The sequence below is a fragment of the Monodon monoceros genome, unplaced genomic scaffold, assembly GCF_005190385.1.
Source record: "Monodon monoceros isolate NGI ecotype Baffin Bay Population unplaced genomic scaffold, NGI_Narwhal_1 Super_Scaffold_16, whole genome shotgun sequence".
NCBI classification, from domain to species: Eukaryota; Metazoa; Chordata; class Mammalia; order Artiodactyla; family Monodontidae; genus Monodon; species Monodon monoceros.
The window spans coordinates 38,756,523-38,775,121 of NW_021703772.1; the positions used below are offsets into that span (position 1 = coordinate 38,756,523).

The 18,599-nt window shown below is 42.0% G+C and overlaps 1 protein-coding gene across 3 annotated transcripts in view; it reads left to right on the plus strand.

The window, feature by feature from the left end:
• The window catches only part of HECW2 (HECT, C2 and WW domain containing E3 ubiquitin protein ligase 2), a 422,655-nt gene that overhangs the window by 282,930 nt on the left and 121,126 nt on the right, over positions 1-18,599 (plus strand). For all 3 annotated transcript variants that reach the window (XM_029225749.1, XM_029225748.1, XM_029225750.1), the window contains 5 exons: positions 5,099-5,199; positions 5,637-6,986; positions 8,280-8,375; positions 17,057-17,207; positions 17,881-17,984. In XM_029225749.1, coding sequence (XP_029081582.1) covers positions 5,099-5,199; positions 5,637-6,986; positions 8,280-8,375; positions 17,057-17,207; positions 17,881-17,984 — 1,802 coding nt within the window. The remainder of the gene's footprint in view (positions 1-5,098; positions 5,200-5,636; positions 6,987-8,279; positions 8,376-17,056; positions 17,208-17,880; positions 17,985-18,599) is intronic.

Consider the following 18,599-nt stretch of genomic DNA (forward strand, 5'->3'; position numbering starts at 1 on the left):
GCGGAGCGGCTGGGCCCGTGAGCCATGGCCGCTGAGCCTGTGCTCCACAGCGGGAGAGGCCACAACAGTGAGAGGCCCTCGTACCGCAAAAAAAAAAAAAAAAAAAAAGAAAGAAAGTGCTCATATACTCATTGAAATGTGAAGGGCAGAAAGCACTTTATTTTAATTATATACCTTTTTTGGGTTATCTATCTTTTCCACGATGTACCTACCATTATTACCATTTCAGTGTCAAATGTCACAGTGCTCAGTTGTTTTTGAGATATTGAAATCTTGCTATAAAAATCCCTCCCTAAAGCAAGATCTCCGTGTCAGGTTGACACCTCCTGATCTTGATTAACCCCATCCAGAGAATATGTTATTCCTGAGACACCAAAACCACCTTATTTTAGGGCCCTTTAAAACAAAGCCTAGGCTCCGAGAAGGTGTTATAGTGGAGCTCTAAGACATATACGTTCGTTCAGACAACTAGAAATTACTTGTTGAGAGAATTTTAAATTTATTTATTTATTTATTTTGGCTGTGTTGGGTCTTCGTTTCTGCGCGAGGGCTTTCTCTAGTTGCGGTAAGCGGGGGCCACTCTTCATCGCGGTGCGCGGGCCTCTCACTATCGCGGCCTCCCTTGTTGCGAAGCACAGGCTCCAGACGCGCAGGCTCAGTAATTGTGGCTCACGGGCCCAGCCGCTCTGCGGCATGTGGGATCCCCCCAGACCAGGGCTCGAACCCGCGTCCCCTGCACTGCCAGGCAGACTCTCAACCACTGTGCCACCAGGGAAGCCCGTTGAGAGAATTTTGAAATGTGATTTGACGTCTGTTTTCTTTCTGTGAATTTTTTGTAAGCTGTGAATCAAGTAGTTAAGAAATCGTAACATGCCTCCATCCCTTACTATAAATGGTGTATATATTTTCACATGGTAAGTGCCAGCAAACCCAGTAACACTGGTGCTCTCAGGTGGCACTGAGGGGCATCTTTTTCATTTTAGGAGGACATTATGAACATATGATAACAGTAGTGGTAGTAGCAGCAGTATCAGTGATAACAGTAGTTATAGTAGTGGTAGCAGCAGTCGTAAACCAAAGTAAACAAAAAAGATGATGAGACCCTATTCTATGTCGGGAGCTAATAAGTAAAATACACTCATTAGCTCATGTAATCTTCTCAACAACTCTGAGAGGTGAATAATGTGATTATACCCATTCTGGAGATGAGAAATCTGAGGCTAGCAAGCCAGGGGTGGAGCTGGGATTTGAGCAGATCCGTCAGCTCCAGAATCCCAGCTTCTCTGCAACACTTTAAGGACTGGCGGTGATGGAATACTAGTCTAGCTAACTGAGGAAGGTTGCTCATTCCTATTCACCTTGCAGCTAATTAACTGTTCTATTCTGGCAAGTCACAGTTTTTTCAGGCATTAGTTTCCTCATCTGAAAAATAAAGTCTTTAGACCGATGATCTCTAAGACACCTTCAAAACCTGAAATTAAGAGATTCTAATGGATTCTAATTCTCTGGCCATCAGAGACAATGGTTGAGCCAGACCACATGAAGTAGAAATATTAGGCTGAAATTCTAGCAGCCTGGTTTAATTTGATAAAACTGGGAAATCACAGTTATTTTTAAGGATAGCAATTATTGCTTCTAGTAGAGATATTCTTTGGGAAGTTTTAAAAAATTATTTTTAGGATTGATAGAAAATGAAAAATTACGAAGAGTGAGAATTAACTCTCATTGGAAATATACTTATAATTTAGTTTATATAAGTATAATCATATAATTTATATAATATCTGTGACACTTGGCAGAGTGTCAGTTTATGTATACCAGTAAGAATGATCAAGGAAAAATAAAACCTTGAAACTTGAAATGCTTGAAAGCATTTTGAGTGCTTGAAACTCCTGTTAACTTGCTGGCTTTTCATTCAGTCTTTTAAAGAACTGGACACATAGAGTACTGCCTGTCATGGATTCCATGTGTACTGGAAGGAAGTCCAGCATGAATTCGTAAAGTATCAGAATTATGAAATGTTTCTACATGAGTATATTAAAAGCATTGCCTGATACTTAGGGATTTGCTTTATTAAATAAATATGATACTACATGTTAGTGTATTGGCTGTTAGCATCTAAATATATTTTTGATCTGATTATTACTTTCTATCAAGTAATTGATACGTCTTGAAAAATACTGAGTTTTCTTATGTGTTTTGTAGACGGCAACTCTCTGAAGTAGCTGAGGTTTTACACGGTGAGGTTTTATAGGATGAGCTAGAAGTCCTTACTGATTACCTATTTTAAGAGCATTGGTTTGAATGTGACATTTTTCAGAGAGTGGCTTGCATTCTGTCCAAAAGGCACATCACTGTGCCATGCTTTGTCATTTGCTGTGATTACACTAGTGAGAGAATGTCTCAGTCAGACAGTGAGAGTTCTTTGGCACTTACTCTTCATAATGATGTATCATAATAATATATAATATAGGGTACATGATTATCTGTCATGGCAAGAGGCAGGATGAATCAGGTGAGACTGAGTAAGAACAAGAAAGAGGTGAATCCCTTGACAGGCACTCAACAAGGATGAAACCCCCTTGACTTGGAATCTCCAAATAGGGAGGCTTTCCTGTACTGATAGATTGAACAGTTGATATCTTGTCAGTTTGGGTAAAAAATAGCACTAACACCTGTTAAAATTCTTTTTTCCAAGTAAAGAGTCTCATTTGTTAAATTTATTCAACAAGTGTGTGGGTGTGTATACATATAGTGTCTACTAAATGTTAAGCACTGTGTTGGGTATTTGGGATATGATATCAAAAGGATGGATGCCATTCTTAGAATCCCTACTAAACATTTACTTCCTAGCTAAAATGCATCACTTTTATAAGTTTTTATCATCAACACCAACACTTTACTTTTATTGGCCAAAGAGGGGGAGAGGAGAGTCAATTTAATTTTAACAAAGAAATGAAGATTTTTATTATTCCAGGACTGAATGTCGAAAGATGTGGGTGAGGAACCATAATGTTGAGAGCAGGTCCCAGTAGTTTGCTGCTGGGTTCATGCATTAGTGGACATAGGTGGAGTATCTCTGTGTGTCAGGCACTGTCTAAATGCTGGAAGACAATGGTAAGAGAAAAAGACATCCCTGCTGTCATTATAGTCATTATAGAGTTAGTCGAACACGCTAATGTAAAAGCATTTAACATACCTGTAATGTCTAATAGTTAAAAATGCCAATATATCCCTTTACAGAAAAAAATTTTTTTAAATACCAGATTAAGTAGACAAAACATTATGATAATGATTGCATTGAGACGAGCCATGAGTAAATATCATTAAAATGCATTGCTACTGAAAGCAGCCAAGAATCACTGAAAGTGTGCATAAAATGAGATCTGATCTGGGGACTGCAGATCAGAGGCTTCTGTGTCAGAAGCATCTGTGTTCTAATCCTGGTTCTGTCGCTTAATTGTCGCCTGGCCTTGGGCAAGTTACTTACCCTCCCTATGCCTTAGAAAACAGGGCCACCACTTGCCTCACAGGGAAGATTGAAGGAGATGATGCATGCAAAGCCCTTATCAGAGTGTAAGCACTCAATTGGGGGAAACAAAGCTTTCTAAAAACATCAATCAAAAAATTATTACAACATTTCTAGGGAAGAAAAAGAAAGAAGTAAAGGAAATGATCTCATTATTTTAAGAACATCTTGCTATGAACTCAAAGAAATTCATAAGAGCTGAACTGGGATTTTACATTAGCATGTAAATGTGTACACGCTAATGTAAAATCCCAGATAACATCTATTTATAATTGTACTGAGGAGGTAGAGAAGAACAAGCAAAATAGTTACGGAGATTAATAATCAGTAGCTGACCAGAGGCTCTGAAGTGTACGGTGGTGCAAGTATTAGGTAGAGGCCTTGTGTTTTCCTCTGAAGTTGCCATTAGAGGGCAGTGTGAGAGCAGAGATAGTGTGATTTGGTACTATCCCCCTGATTATTTTCCTTAATTAAGAATAAATCAGATTCTCAACGAAAGTTGCTTGCATACAGAGAAATGATGTGATTGTATTTGACTTTGATAAATAAACACGGAATTGAAAAAGATCAACCGCTTCATCCTCGAGGAGGCTGGTAGCCTGAGCCTGGAGCCAAGGTGGGGCAGGAGCTGGGCCCAGTTGTGGTCCCCTCCAGCGCACCTCCAAGTGTGGCAGCGAGACTCCGACAGCTAGTGCAGTTCTCCAACTGTCCCATCAATATGGCTTACAAACTGCCTGGAGTATCAGTGATAGGCCTCCCAATAGTGAGGGCCAACAGTGAGCCCCTTACTTTACAGGTGAGGAAGGGGAGGTGCAGCAGCCCCCTGCCTCTCACACAGCTGGAGCAGCTGTCAGAGCCCGGCCTGTTCTCACGCTGCTCTCTCCTGACTCCCAGCTCCTGTTCTTCAGGATACAGCAGCACTGTGCCCTCCATGTGATAACCCTTACCTGTGCGCCTCTCTCTCTCTTTTGTTTCTTTCTCTTTTGCTCGGCCGGCCGTGCAGCATGCAGGATGCGGGATCTTAGTTCCCCAACCAGGGACGGAACCTCTGCACCCTGCAGTGGAAGCACAGAGTCCTAACCACTGGACCACCAGGGAATTCCCTGTGCCTGTCTTTTTAGGACCTAACTCCTATCATGCTAAATGCTAAGGAACCAGACCTTCTATACATTTACACTTGAGTCAGAAAACACCCAAAATTTTAGGCCTTTCTCAGCCCCTTGATGGGGGTTGAAATCAAAATGCCCTTTCTCTGGTCCCTCTTAACAGTGAGAGAGCAAATCAGTGCCCTTTAAAAAAATCATAACAATATTGTACGGTATTGCATTTTCAGCCTTTACTGATACTTTTCCTTGTGACAAGATTCCCTTTTATCCCTGGGTTTATAAGTATTCATTTGTACAAATGAACAAAATTACACTGACTCTTAACATGCCTTTGACCTTTTATTTTCTTGTGAGTATGCAAGTTTCAAGAGAAATATGTGGGGTTTGGGGGGTGGCCTATGGGAAGAAGATGAAGGCTGACACCAGAGTAGTAAGGATGAAGGAACCATTTCTCCTCTTGCAGTGACCAGATGCTCAGCTACAACCTCGGCAGAAGGCTCCCAGCTGACCACGTGAGTGGGTACCTCCAGTTCAGAGTGGAGGTCACATCTTCTGTGCATGAAGGTGAGATACCTGTATAAATATATTGCCATAGGAAAAACTTGTTAAATCTTACTCTGTTGTCAGTTTACATTTGAACAGAATTGTTTGTATCCTGTTCTGAACATAAAATAGCTATCAAATGATTACCTGCTGAAGTTTTCCAAGCAGATTTAAAAGCCTGTTTATCAAAAAATCTCTCTTAGGTTTTACCTGCATTTGGAAACTGGGATGTGGAATTTACGGCAGTAGTGAACATGTAAACCTCATATGTCAAACTGACCAGCAATATGTGTACTCGTTTAGTAGTGAATAGTAACTCTTAGCAAGTTGGTGATACTGTAAAGAGACCTCAGTGGGATGACTGAATTCTTTGAACTCATTAGTGGCAAAGGAATAGGACATTAAAAGTTCGTTCGTTATTACTACTTTGTTTGTATAAATGCTGTTTTCTCCTTCAGATGCTTCTCCAGAAGCTGTTGGCACGATACTTGGAGTCAATACTGTGAATGGAGACCTAGGAAGCCCTTCTGATGAGGAGGACATGCCAGGGGGCCATCATGACAGCACGGTTTGTTCCAATGGACCAGTTTCTGAGGAAAGTGCTAATGGGACCCCCAAGCATTCTTTCAGGACTAGCTCTACTCTGGAAATAGACTCAGAAGAATTAACCTCTACTTCTTCAAGGACCTCACCTCCCAGAGGACGTCAGGATTCACTCAATGATTATTTAGATGCTATTGAACACAATGGCCATTCCAGGTCGGGTGCAGCTACTTGTTCGGAAAGGTCCATGGGAGCCTCTCCGAAACTAAGGAGTAGTTTTCCCACCGACACAAGACTCAATGCAATGCTTCATATCGACTCAGATGAAGAAGACCACGAGTTCCAGCAAGACCTGGGTTATCCATCCTCCTTGGAGGAGGAAGGAGGGTTGATAATGTTTAGCAGCGCATCAAGAACTGATGATGGGAGCCTGACATCTCAGATAAAGCCAGAAGACAACACGGTGGAGAATGAGGAAGCCTCCACCATTGAAGCTGCTTCCTTCGAGGACAAGCCAGAAAATCTTCCAGAGCTTGTGGAGAGCTCCTTACCCCCAGGCTCAGTCCCTGATGAAAGTGAGAATGCTCCGGAGTCTCAGCCAAGTGCTGACCAGGGGAGCACGGAATTGTGCGGCTCTCAGGAGGTAGATCAGCCCACAAGTGGGGCAGACACGGGCACTTCTGACACGTCAGGAGGAAGCCGAAGAGCCATCAGTGAGATGGAGTCCCTTGATCAGGGGTCTGAGCCTTCCCAGGTGTCCTCGGAAACAGAGCCCAGTGACCCTGCCAGGACAGAGAGCGTGAGCGAGGCCAGCACCAGGCCTGAGGGAGAGAGTGACCTGGACGGGCCCGACAGCTCCTGCAATGAGAGTGTTACCACGCAGCTGTCCTCGGTGGAGACACGGTGCTCATCTCTCGAGAGTGCGCGGTTTCCCGAAACCCCAGCCTTTTCTTCTCAGGAGGAGGAAGATGGAGCCTGCGCAGCAGAGCCCACCAGCAGTGGCCCTGCTGAAGGGTCACAGGGTTCCATATGCACTCCTGGTTCTTTACCTGTAGTGCAGGCGCCCAGTGGAGAGGAGGAAGGGCCGGGGGCAGAATCGGCTACTTCACCTGACCAGGAGGAGGTGGGGGAGGTCTGGCAGCGGAGGGGGAGCCTGGAGGGAGCTGCTGCTGCTACTGAGAGCCCGCCCCAAGAAGAGCGTGATGCGGGGCATGCCCAAGGGGCTTGTGAAGGGGCCACTGCCCAGGAGGAGGGCGCGACCGGAGGTAGGATGTAGAAGACAACGTGGCTCGTGGCTCAGGCGTACCCGCTCAGAGAGAAGTCTTGTGGTTTTGTCTCTCAGTGGAAATTGTACTGCAGGGCACATATTAGCTGAATTCTTCTCCTTGGGGTTCAACAGCTTTTTTTTTCTTTTAACATCTTTATTGGGGTATAATTGCTTTACAATGGTGTGTTAGTTTCTGATGTATAACAAAGTGAATCAGCTATATGCATACATATATCCCCATATCTCCTCTCTCTTGAGTCTCCATCCCACCCTCCCTATGGATCTTCTTTTGGTGGAATAAGAGGCCTGTCAGATAACAGTCTTCAAACTTAGATAATGAACCTCAAGGCTCTGCATCAGTGCGGGCACCTGCTCTGCCTAGAAAGGTGGCCCGGTGGGTGGGGGCACTCCTGGTCCACACAGGCGTGGAGGCCTGGGATGCGTGCCGCGCGGCGGCACATTCAGTGCGCCTGGGGCTCAGTCCTCTTGTCTGGGCAGTGTGAAAAAGCATAATGAATCTCTGGCGGGACCTGGGTTTGTAGATACAAAACCAAACAGGCTGGCAGCATCTACGTTAGTGTTATCTGCGAGGTTTTCAGGAACATCTTAACTCGCTCCTTATTGCATGAAGCTTCAAAACAGAAGGTTAATATGTGGTTTGCATCAAATGTCATATTTTTGCCTTCTGCAGTATAAGAAATGTCAACTAAGTTGGGTGATGCATTCTGACACTTGAAAACAAGCTGTTTGAGTGAGGATGCAAATTTACACATAAAATTTGTTTTATGTCTCAATGAATGTGGCTCAGTAGAATGATCCCTTTAAACTGTTCTGTTATAGCTGCATCAAAAAGTCTGAGTATAATTTCATATGCCTAAATAGCATAGACTCAGAAATAGAAATGATTTTCTTATTCTGTAACTTATTTTTCTACCTATCCCCTTCTTTTCTTCCTCCACCGTTTTTTGTTTTTTTGGTTTTTTTCATTATCTTCCAGTCATTGTGTGACCCTAAAGCATTGCTACATGACTAGGACAGATGCCAGGGTGGGAAAAGGCAGGGGAGGGGGAGGAATGGGCCCAGACCGACATCTCCCTAGAAGACCCACTTCTGACTAAGCATCCACCTCCCATTCTCTTCTGTTGTTTCTGGGTCCTCATATGGGAAATGAGACGAAAAAGAGATAAGAGACTAGCCCCAGGATTTTTGTTAGGTGTTTTTTTTTCCCAAAGGCTGTTTTGACACTGAAGGGGAAAACAATACCCAGGTAACTGTTTACCTTTAATCCTAGGTTCTCAAGCCAACGGCCACCAGCCTTTGCGATCACTGCCTTCAGTGCGCCAGGATGTTAGCCGGTACCAGAGGGTGGACGAGGCTCTCCCACCAAGTGAGGACCTGCTAAACTAAAGGGCTCACCTCGATCAAAGGGTTCAAGGGTGACAGGACCCACGGGACCTAAAGGATGGATGCCCAGTCCCCCAGAAGTAGAGTTCTGGGAGCTGCCACGTGATTTAGCAGATACAGTCTGGAAAGTGCTTAGCAGAAGACTCCTCTCTGGCACAGTTCCACCAAATGAAAGGGTAGCTGGGGGAAAGTAGATACTCTAAAGTAAAAGAGATCCAGATGTTATGGACAATAGGATGTATAATAGAAAAAATTTTAAGTTTGCATAGGCAGTATGAATTTTCAATTATTAGACAAATAGGTACAGTCTCTTAGAAGAACCTTAGCTCTAGGTAATATACTGCTTTTTATTCATTTACAACATTTTAAATCATTAACTACAGGGTCCTGGTTTTTTTCCTTAGGAATATCCAGAGAAGTGTTATTAATTTCAGAAATTAGTCTACTATTTTCTGGACCATGATGATTATCTGGAGATTTGAAAGATATTTCTTTTTTTTTTTTTTTTTTTTTTTTTGCTTTCAAGAAACACGTAGCACTTAAAGGAGAGATGGGTGAGCACTAGGAATGCTGGGAAAGTTATGCGACCTGAACTCCAGGAGCTGAGTGATGCCCATGGCCAGTCATAGTCTGAATGTAATTTAAACTCTATTTAAGTTTCTAGAATCCCTTAAAGCAGTATTACTCTGTGAGAGCAAAGCATTTTGAAGAACAGTGATAAAGCTCAGTAAATACTGTTTTTAAGAACACATTGGAAAATACATCTTTCTGCCTTGCTGCTTTTCCTTCTTGTTCACCTTCTCTATTCACCCATCTTATATGTAATCATGGCAAGAAGCGGGTGCTTTTGGCCCTCTGTGTTTTAAAAATGGTGGGACATAGAGCGGGGGCAGTATGCATTTAAAGGGCTAAAATGCTGAGTAGTTAGTTTTGGTGAGTGCTGACAAAAGAGCTGAATGGTGCTCTGTACAGTTTGTCAAAATATTGACTTAATCGTTTGTAAATACTGTTGTGCACAGATCCTCCCCTTGTTCATATATTTGGATAACTGAGGGTGGTTACTCATAGGAAACATATATTTTAAGCAGTTTTTAAAAATCATCCAAGAGATTAATTAACCATTGTGTCGTCTTAAGCAGGTGGAGGGGAAAACTTCCTTACTGTTTACCCTTGGAGAAAATATTAGAGGCAGAAAAGAAAAGTATTCCTGGGTGATATTTAGATATAATTGGAGAAAAATGAATTAGGAACACCAGGAGAGAATTCTGGGAGAGCTTTGTTTACATGAGTATGTGGATTAATAGTAAGTAATCAGAGTTTCAGGCACCTGTACAGGAGGCATAGCATTGCATCAGTGTATGGATAAATGGCATCCTCCTGGCCACATCCAATTGCTCTGAATTTTGTTGGATTCACAGTTTTGGTCTCTAGATTGTATTTAATAAAGACAGGTACTTTCCTGCTGAAATTATGACCACCATTTGTGCTGTTTCCATGCATTTGTTTAAACACTGGTATTTGCATTACACAGATATAATGCTAAATTTTAGGATTTAAAAAAATAAACAGTTGGCAGTTCATTTTAATAAATTAATATATCCAAAAGGAAAAAAAGCACGTTAGTAGTATATCCAATTTAATGAGTAACTGATGAACAGCGGCGGGGGGAGGAATTCTTAAGAGTTGTTCCCTCTTGTGCAACTTGCAACTTGCAGCTTTGGGGATTTACATGATCATGGACCAATTACAGATTATGGTCTGAGCATACCTGATTACTGTTCAACTCTGTCCTCACACTGCTTTGCCCTCTCCTATTCCCAGTCGGTCTCATCTTTTGACAGTCTAATCACTTGGCTGCCTGTGCTAGTTGTACGTCCTGCCCGAACCAGTTCTCTGCCTTCCTTGCCTCACTGGGCAGCTCTGCTACTGTCTCTGGCCATGCCTCTTAACTCAGAGCTGTGGCATTCTGCATTCATATATTGTCTCTCAGGAGGCTCAGCTAAGGGGCATCCACTTGGAATATGCAGACTGGCCTGTCTCTTAAATGACCTGGCTGAATTATTTTAAGGTTAGGGATTATACTTTTAACATTATTTATTATAATACCTCAGACTTGTATAGTGGTTTACAGTTTACAAAGAATTTTTAGCTTTTTTAAAAAAATTCTTTTTAACAATTTTGTGAAGTGGGTCAAGCAGGTCTTATCCATAATTTATAGATTGATGGGTAGAAATCAAATAATCTGATTCTTTCACTTTATAGATGGAGAAATTGAAGCCCAGATAAATTAAGTAACTTGTTTAAGATTCCATACTAGTAAAAGTTGAGACAGAGTCTCAAACATTTTTTTCTACTCTATGATCTAAGATTAGAATGGTAGGGACTGTTGTGTAGGTAGATGAATGTAAGTTCTGAAAGCTTGGTTAGTGACAGAGTGGTGACATATCTTGGTGTGTTATCTATTAGGCACAAGCATCACCTGAAATTAGAGGGTTTGGGGGCTTCTCTGAAACTGCATTATATTGTGTTTTGAGGGCAGACCTAGGAAGGCTGAAAAGACGCTCAGCTTTCTTCTTCCAGGTGAAGATCACTTAGCAGGACCCTTCTCTGGGAGGTCCCTCAAGTATAAGAAAAGTGGTGACAGTGACAGTACTAGCGACTGTCTTTTGGCCCAGATGGATTTGGTCCGTTAAGCATCTGTATTGGATTCAGACGTGCCTTTTCCTCTCTGTATAGGTCACTATCCACACACCTGCAGGACAGTCTACTGAAGCATGATCTGCCCCCCCCAACTCTGGATTCTTTTCCTTTTTCCTTGTTATTATTGTTGTTGTTATTTTAGCTTGTATTTGCCTTAAAAATACCCATGTACTAACATACAGTGAGGAAACTACCCAGTAAAGTTTGCTTCTCTCTGAAGATTTGCAAACTCAACTAAGGGGATTTAGAGGTATCCTTGCTATGCCTCTTCACTCATGGCTGATGGCGTGGTCGTCTGTGTGTCAGGGTTATAAGTTAGTCCCTGAACATCTGTTTGATCTCTTTTTATGTAAAGCAGGTTTCCTTGTTTGTTTGCTTCTTCTTCCAGCCTTATTCCTCCTATCTCAGGACCAGGGAACAGATGTTGGACAGAGACCACTCAGCTGTAATGATGATCGATCGATTGGTTCTCAAACTCTTAACTCTTGCGTTAGGCCATGGACCCCCTGCGCTGTGACCTTGTGGGCTGTGTAACCTCAACCACTGGTTGAGAGACATTCTGATGAGCCATACAAAATAAGAAAGCTCTGGTTCTTAAAGGTGGCATGGCACTATTGAGAGCCTTCCAGGGAGGCAGCTTGAACTTGAATATGTACTGAGTGCCTTAAGAACCTGCTGTATCTTATTCTGAGGTGATTCATAGGCTGGCAGCTGGAGGTTGTTCAGGGCTGAAGCCCACTAAAATGTCATCAGCATAATGAATCTTGGTCTTTTTAGCATTAGGATAAGTGGTGTGACTTAACCCATTGCTGTACTTGGCTCCAGTGTAATTGTGACTTATCCCATTGCTGTACTGGAGACAACAGGAAGCTGTTGAAAGGTGTTTTTCTCCCCAAAGGGTAGGAATAGGAATAGATTCCGGATGAACAGTCCACAGTGGGCTCATAGGATCCCAGGCTTATTGCCATATTTTTAGGACTCGTGTATTACTTATGTGGTGGGTTCAAATGAGTAGCTCTGGAAAAACACAGGGGGATGTTTATCATTTTTTGTGGTGGTGCACTTTTGTTATTAAAGCATCCTTTGAAATGAAGGTTTAAAAGAAGGTAATGAATCTGAAAAATACAATTAATCTTATAGAATTTCTACTCTGTTTAAAGCTAGGGGCTCTTATTCTCTAGAACCTAAAAGTTAGTTTGGAGAAAAAAATTCACACTTTTAATCTAAAAAGCTACTTCCTTAAAAATCGAATATTAAGGTCCAAACTATGCAGCTATTTGAGATTTTTTAAACTTTTTATTCAAATATAATGTACATGCAGAAAAGAGCACATTCAGCCTGCTGAATTCTCCCAAACTGTGCCCACCTGGGCAGTCAGCACCACATCTGTGGTCCCTGGGAGGCCACTTGTGCCCCGCTACCAGTCTCCAACCCCCACTCCTGAAGAGCAAGGGGACCTACTGTCCTGACTCCCCAGAGCACAGACAAGTTTAACTTACTTTCTTACTTTATACAAATGGTATCATACTTCTTTGAGTGTTTAAATAAGGAAAAAATAATCCATTAAACACTGATTTCTGGCATCTATTACAAAGCTTTTTTTCCTTAAAAGTACCCTTAGTTTATTGTAACTTCATCATCTCACCATTTTGGTGAGGATACCACGGTTATTATAATTTTTACAGTGGGTTTATAAACTTACTTCACAATATTCAGGTACTTCATTTTCCTTAATCCAGTTACAACCAGGTCAGTTCCCTACTCTTAGTCCTCTCACCGCTTTGAGTTCCGTAGTAGACAGTTCAGTGCTGGCTTCCCCTGATATGTGATTCATCCTGTCTAGACATTGACCTTCTTCCCAGTCTCAGCACTCACTGAGATGTGTTCATCTAATCACCTGGGGGGCCCAGTGGAGACCGAGGTCTAGTTTGAGAGGAGCGAGAAAGTAGAGTGATGAGATGAAGAGGGGCCATAGTGATGACCCCTGCCCCCTGCCTACATATATTGATTCTAAAAGTTGAAAATATCTAAGACCTGCCCGGCTCTACCTCCCTGCATCTGGAATTAATGCTGTGACAGTGGCTTGGCGTAGATTTTCATGCTAACTCTCTGACTTACCCTTAATGTCCAGCTATTTAAAGGGGGCTATTATATTTGAATCTCAGGGTGTCTTAAGTGTACACTTGCTCCTGGATTTCAGTTTGGGGTATTTAGGCTGAAATTTAGTTTCTTGCGAGCCCGCACTTCATGACTTCTAAGAAATCCAGCATTAGCTCCATGGGTTTGTCCAGTAAGTTAGCTGCTGTCTTAAGTTCTTGTTAATTTACGTCAGTGTTCCTTAAATTTTAGTGTGTCTAGGAATCACCTGGGAAGTTTGTTAAAAATGTAGATAACTGAGTCCTGGCTTCAGATAGTCTGATTTTGAAGAGCTGGGGTATGTCCTTGGCATCTGCATTTTTATTGATCCTCACAATGATTCTGACACATACTGTCAGAATCCCACACCTTGAGAAACATTCTCTAGATAATAGTTTTCAAACTTTATTATTGCTGTGAAGCTCTTTATGGAAGTGAAATCTTATGTGGAAGACTAATATGCACAACAGATAATGTTGGAGCTGCAGTGTTTAAAGTGGGGTTGGCAGGTGGTTCAGCAGCCCTACTCCTCAGAACCCCAAAGCCCCTGGCCCCAAAGGCTTAATTAACTTAGAATCTATTTTGGAGATTCTGGCCTAGACATAAGATGTTGCTAGGTCCTTCCTGAACCTAATGTGATAAAATGGGTGTCATTGCAGATTCATGTTATTTTAGAACTGAAAGGGACCTTAGCAATGTTTACCTCTGTCTTCTAATTTTTTAGGTAAAGAAACTGTGGGCCATAGAGGTGTAGTAATTTGTTGAAGGTCATGTAGCAAAGGTATGACAAAGCCATGGCCAGATACAGGCCTTCTACTTGCTAATCTAGTGCATTACACACACACAAACGCATTACACACACACACACACCCCCAACACATTGCTGTCAGTCTCGCTGCACCCTGATTATGTACCCCAGTTTACAGTGTGGCAAGACAGGGAAGTAAATGCCAAGATCCTAGTCTTCTAACCCTGCCTGTGTGATTTTAGCATTGTCTGTGAAAGAAACTGATACCAGGCCATGTGTTCTCATATGCTTTCTTAACCAAGAACAAACCAGGCCTCATGTAAATACTTATAAGATATTGAAGCAACCATACCCCCACCCCCGCGAATAGATAATGATAGATAATGATAGAGGACTGACCTTCCTACAGGCACCTCTGCTGTCTTGCCTGGATGGAAGGGTATTGACCGCTTGGGTGAGAGTAGTTATGTAGTTCACGAATAAGCCAATAGCATAACAGTCTTTCCCAGTTCAATGTCGAGTGTCCACTTGAAACCAGCAGTATGGCATTTCTCTTTATGGGGACTTAAGTAACAACCTCAATTTAAAGATATGATACTTGATAGGGAGAGTCTTAATGTGCATCCAACATCCCATATTCTTAGAAAGCAAATTTTTGGACCTTGTTTTCTTGTTTTTCCCATTGCATAGAAATGTCTTTATTGAGATGCAAATGAAGGTTATTCCTGGGCTTTGTGGAAAGTGAATACAAGATCATTTTTTAAAGTTTTTATTGGAGTATAGTTGATTTACAATGTTGGGTTAGTTTTCGGTGTACAGCAAAGTGAATCAGTTATATATATACATATATCTACTCTTTTTAGATTCTTTTCCCATTACAGAGTATTGAGTAGGGTTCCCTGTGCTATACAGTAGGTCCTTATAAGTTATCTATTTTATATATAGTAGTGTGTTGATGTCAATCCCACTCTTCCAGTTTATCCCCCCCCCCCCCCCCCCCCCCCGGTAACCATAAGAAGAATCATTTTTTAATAGCTTTACGTTATTTAAATTATTTATTCATTCATTACATGCTATGTGCAAGGCACAGTGGTGAATATATTTGGAGATACCCCCTCCTCCATTTTCCTACCCATGTGGCCCGCATACAGGTCACATTTCTTGGGGTAAATTCTTGTATAGTTTATTCAAGGAAAAAGTTCCATCTTTGAAGATACTTTTCTAATATTCTTTTGTCAGAGAATGGAAAGTATGCAGCAGTGTGTTTTCTCTTCTGCTGTAACTGCCAGAAAACTTAGAGCCAAGTTGTAGTGACAACCTTATCTTGGGAGCTTGGCAGAATCTCTCTCTCTGCTTCCTTTAGTTGGTTTCTGTTCTGTTTTTATCCCTAATTGACCTATCCTACATATTTTTTAAAAATTGGAAGCTTCTGTAAACATTCTTGGGGGGGAAGGAATGGTCATTTGTTTCCATGTGCATTTGATCTGACATATAGTATGTGCTTGAATTATCCCGGCTCTAATGAGAGAGGAATGCAGTGGGAATACTTGTTCTCAGAATCTTTGAGATGGAAAAGTGTGCGAGGAGCAGAGCCAAACAATGGAATGGATCAAAGGTTTTAGAAGATGGTTCCTGAAAATGCCTTTATGTGCTTACTGTTTGTCAGCATATGGCAGGCTGAGCAGGAGGCCTTTTGGAAATGTCCTACTGATGGGATTGTAGCTGTGCCCAAATAATTCATTCTTGGCAGCCTGCTTCATTGTGAGTCCGCGTTACCTTGGAGCATGAGTGACACGGAGTTGTTTGTTGTCTGTGTGGTGCTTTTCCTCACAGAAAATTTTTCTTTCCCTTGCCATGTGTCATAAATTATGATCAGCTGAAATCAACAAAAAGATATCCTTCCACTCCCAGCTGAGGCAGTCTTCAGTGGTCTTCCGGTGCTGGCTGGGATCTACTGTGCAGGTTTTTGCAATCCTAAGGACTCAGTTGGAATACTTGTTCCATTCACCTCCAGAGTAGATGCCATGGCTGGTCAAGAGCAAACATGCTTTCGTCCTGGTCTCTAGGATGAGACCCACGGCGTCTGCTGATAAGCTGTGTGATCACATGGAGAGTTTTGAAATTAACAGAGCTGCTCAGGAGAAAGGTGCTTATTAATTTCAAAACATATTTGTCCTAGAAATAGCAATGTATAAAGCACTTTCCTGGTTAAAGAATAGATCTCTGCTGTTTTCGTATGTTCCTATATAAATTAATATAAATTACCCTTCCCCGTTGCAATCAATTTAAAAATTGTTGCCTTTTGTAAAGATCAGCTCACGCTCTGCTTATTTTTATAGGGGAATGGCCTTTTAGAGAATTCACAGAGGTGGGATGGCTGGCCCTGAAGACTACTGTGCTTGCTGTTTTTATTGAACATGCTCTTACATATTTGTTTACAAAGACTAACACATTTAATGAGATTGCTTAAACATAAAAGTAAATAATCTTTTAAAACATTGTATTTATTTAAGGTTGGAGACAAGTCATTAACCTTGCTCTGAAAATGTATTCCTCTTTGGGAAAGTGTAAATGGAAGTCTGTAGATAATTATACTGTTTGATGACTAGGCTAGCACTACCTTCTTCCGAAGACTACATCTACTAAAATTGTGTGTAAATATACACGTAGAAATTTCCAGCTGTGAGTCTTTCATCTAGGTTGGAAAAAAAACAGAAGAAATCAAGTTTGGGTGAAAACATCAGTACCAATTTTGATGTGAATATCTAAAGTATTATGATACCAACTAGTAATTTTTAAAGTTGCTCATACGTGAAGGATGAGCATTGTGGGCGGATCTGGGAGGATCCCCTACATTCAGGGATTCTTTAAGGTGTTGGTTATGCACACAGGAGCTGTTTTACTAACTGGTCAAACAGATTCTGGAGTGGACTGGGGGGAGTGCTGGATTATGCACCCAGGTATACGTTATTAGCCCCAAAGTGTAGCATGTCAGGGAGAAAACATGTGCTGCTTGATGAACCACGTTAATGGCTTCAGCTGCCCCTCCTAATCCCTCTCTGTGCACTGCTGCTGTTTAGACTGGGAGGCACGCATTGACAGCCATGGCAGGATCTTCTATGTGGATCACGTAAACAGAACCACGACTTGGCAGCGGCCCACAGCTCCCCCTGCCCCGCAGGTGCTGCAGAGGTCCAACTCCATACAGCAGATGGAGCAGCTGAACCGGCGGTGAGGATGGGCAGTTTTGTGGTTGGGCTAATTTTTACACAGTGCAAAATGGAAAACACGGTTGCCTCTTTCATCTCTGGGGGTCCTGTCATTAAGGTGGAGCTGTTGCTTCTCTCGATTCATAGACTTCATTGAATGTCTCTTGGTTAAAAATTAATAAGCGCACACATCCACAGCTTGCTTAGAAACTAGAGAGGAAATAAGTAATGAGATGACTCCTTTAGTCAACCCAAGGCATGGATTTTTAATAAAACAGAGCATATACACTTGTCATTTGAAGCCAGATAGCTTTTTAAATATCTAGAATCTTCATTCGTAATGCATCTTTATTAGTTACCTAAGCTTTTAAAAATCTGTCCTTTTTTTCCCAAAACTAATTGCTATGGAACAAAAGTTCTTTAACAATATAGGAATTTAGTTTCCTTTGGTTAAAGGCCACAATGTTTTTTTAAAGTTTTATTAATTTGTTAAGAAAATGTTCCACAGACTATGGACAGAAGAAATTAAATCCGATGGATTTACTTAACAGATGGCCCAGAAGGTCACGGGATGGAGGTTTGAGGAGGAAATGGTCAAGGCTGGGAAGATGGTGAAAACTTCTGGGCTCTGGGGGAGCAGTTGAGCCCTGTGTTTTAGAGGCTGCTGTGTTGTAACTCTAGGCTTCTGATTTTAGATACCAGAGTATCCGCAGAACCATGACTAACGAGAGGCCTGAGGAAAACACCAATGCGATTGATGTGGCAGGGGAGGAAGCCGACTTTCACCAAGCCAGTGCAGGTAAGAGCCTTTGGGTTGGTTTGTTTTGTAATCTCGCAAAAATAGAAAACAAGTAAGTAAGGATTTCCAAGAAATGAAGCTTTCTTTAAAAGGACTTTTGATCTTCATGAAGACCAGGTAATTCAACTCAAAAAGTCCAATTCACCAGACACCTCTTCTAATCCTCGACTTTTTATTAGTACTAAGAAAAGAATCACAAAACCAAACAGGATATAAATTACTTTAATCTCTGGATCTGTGGGTTAGTAGAAAAAGATGGAATCTGATTACTTATAAAATCTAAGGATGCTTTAAAATGTTAATAGTGGGGACTTGCCTGTTGGCACAGTGGTTAAGAATCCGCCAGCCAATGCGGGGGACACAGGTTCAAGCCCTGGCCCGGGAAGATCCCACATGCCACGGAGCAACTAAGCCCGTGCGCCATACCTACTGAGCCTGCACTCTAGAGCCCGCGAGCCACAACTACTGAATCCACGTGCCACAACTACTGAAGCCCGTGCACCTAGAGTTAGTGCTCCACAACAAGAGAAGCCACCGCAATGAGAAGCCTGTGCACTGCAACGAAGAGTAGCCCCCGCTCGCCACAACTAGAGAAAGCCCACAGCAACAAAAACC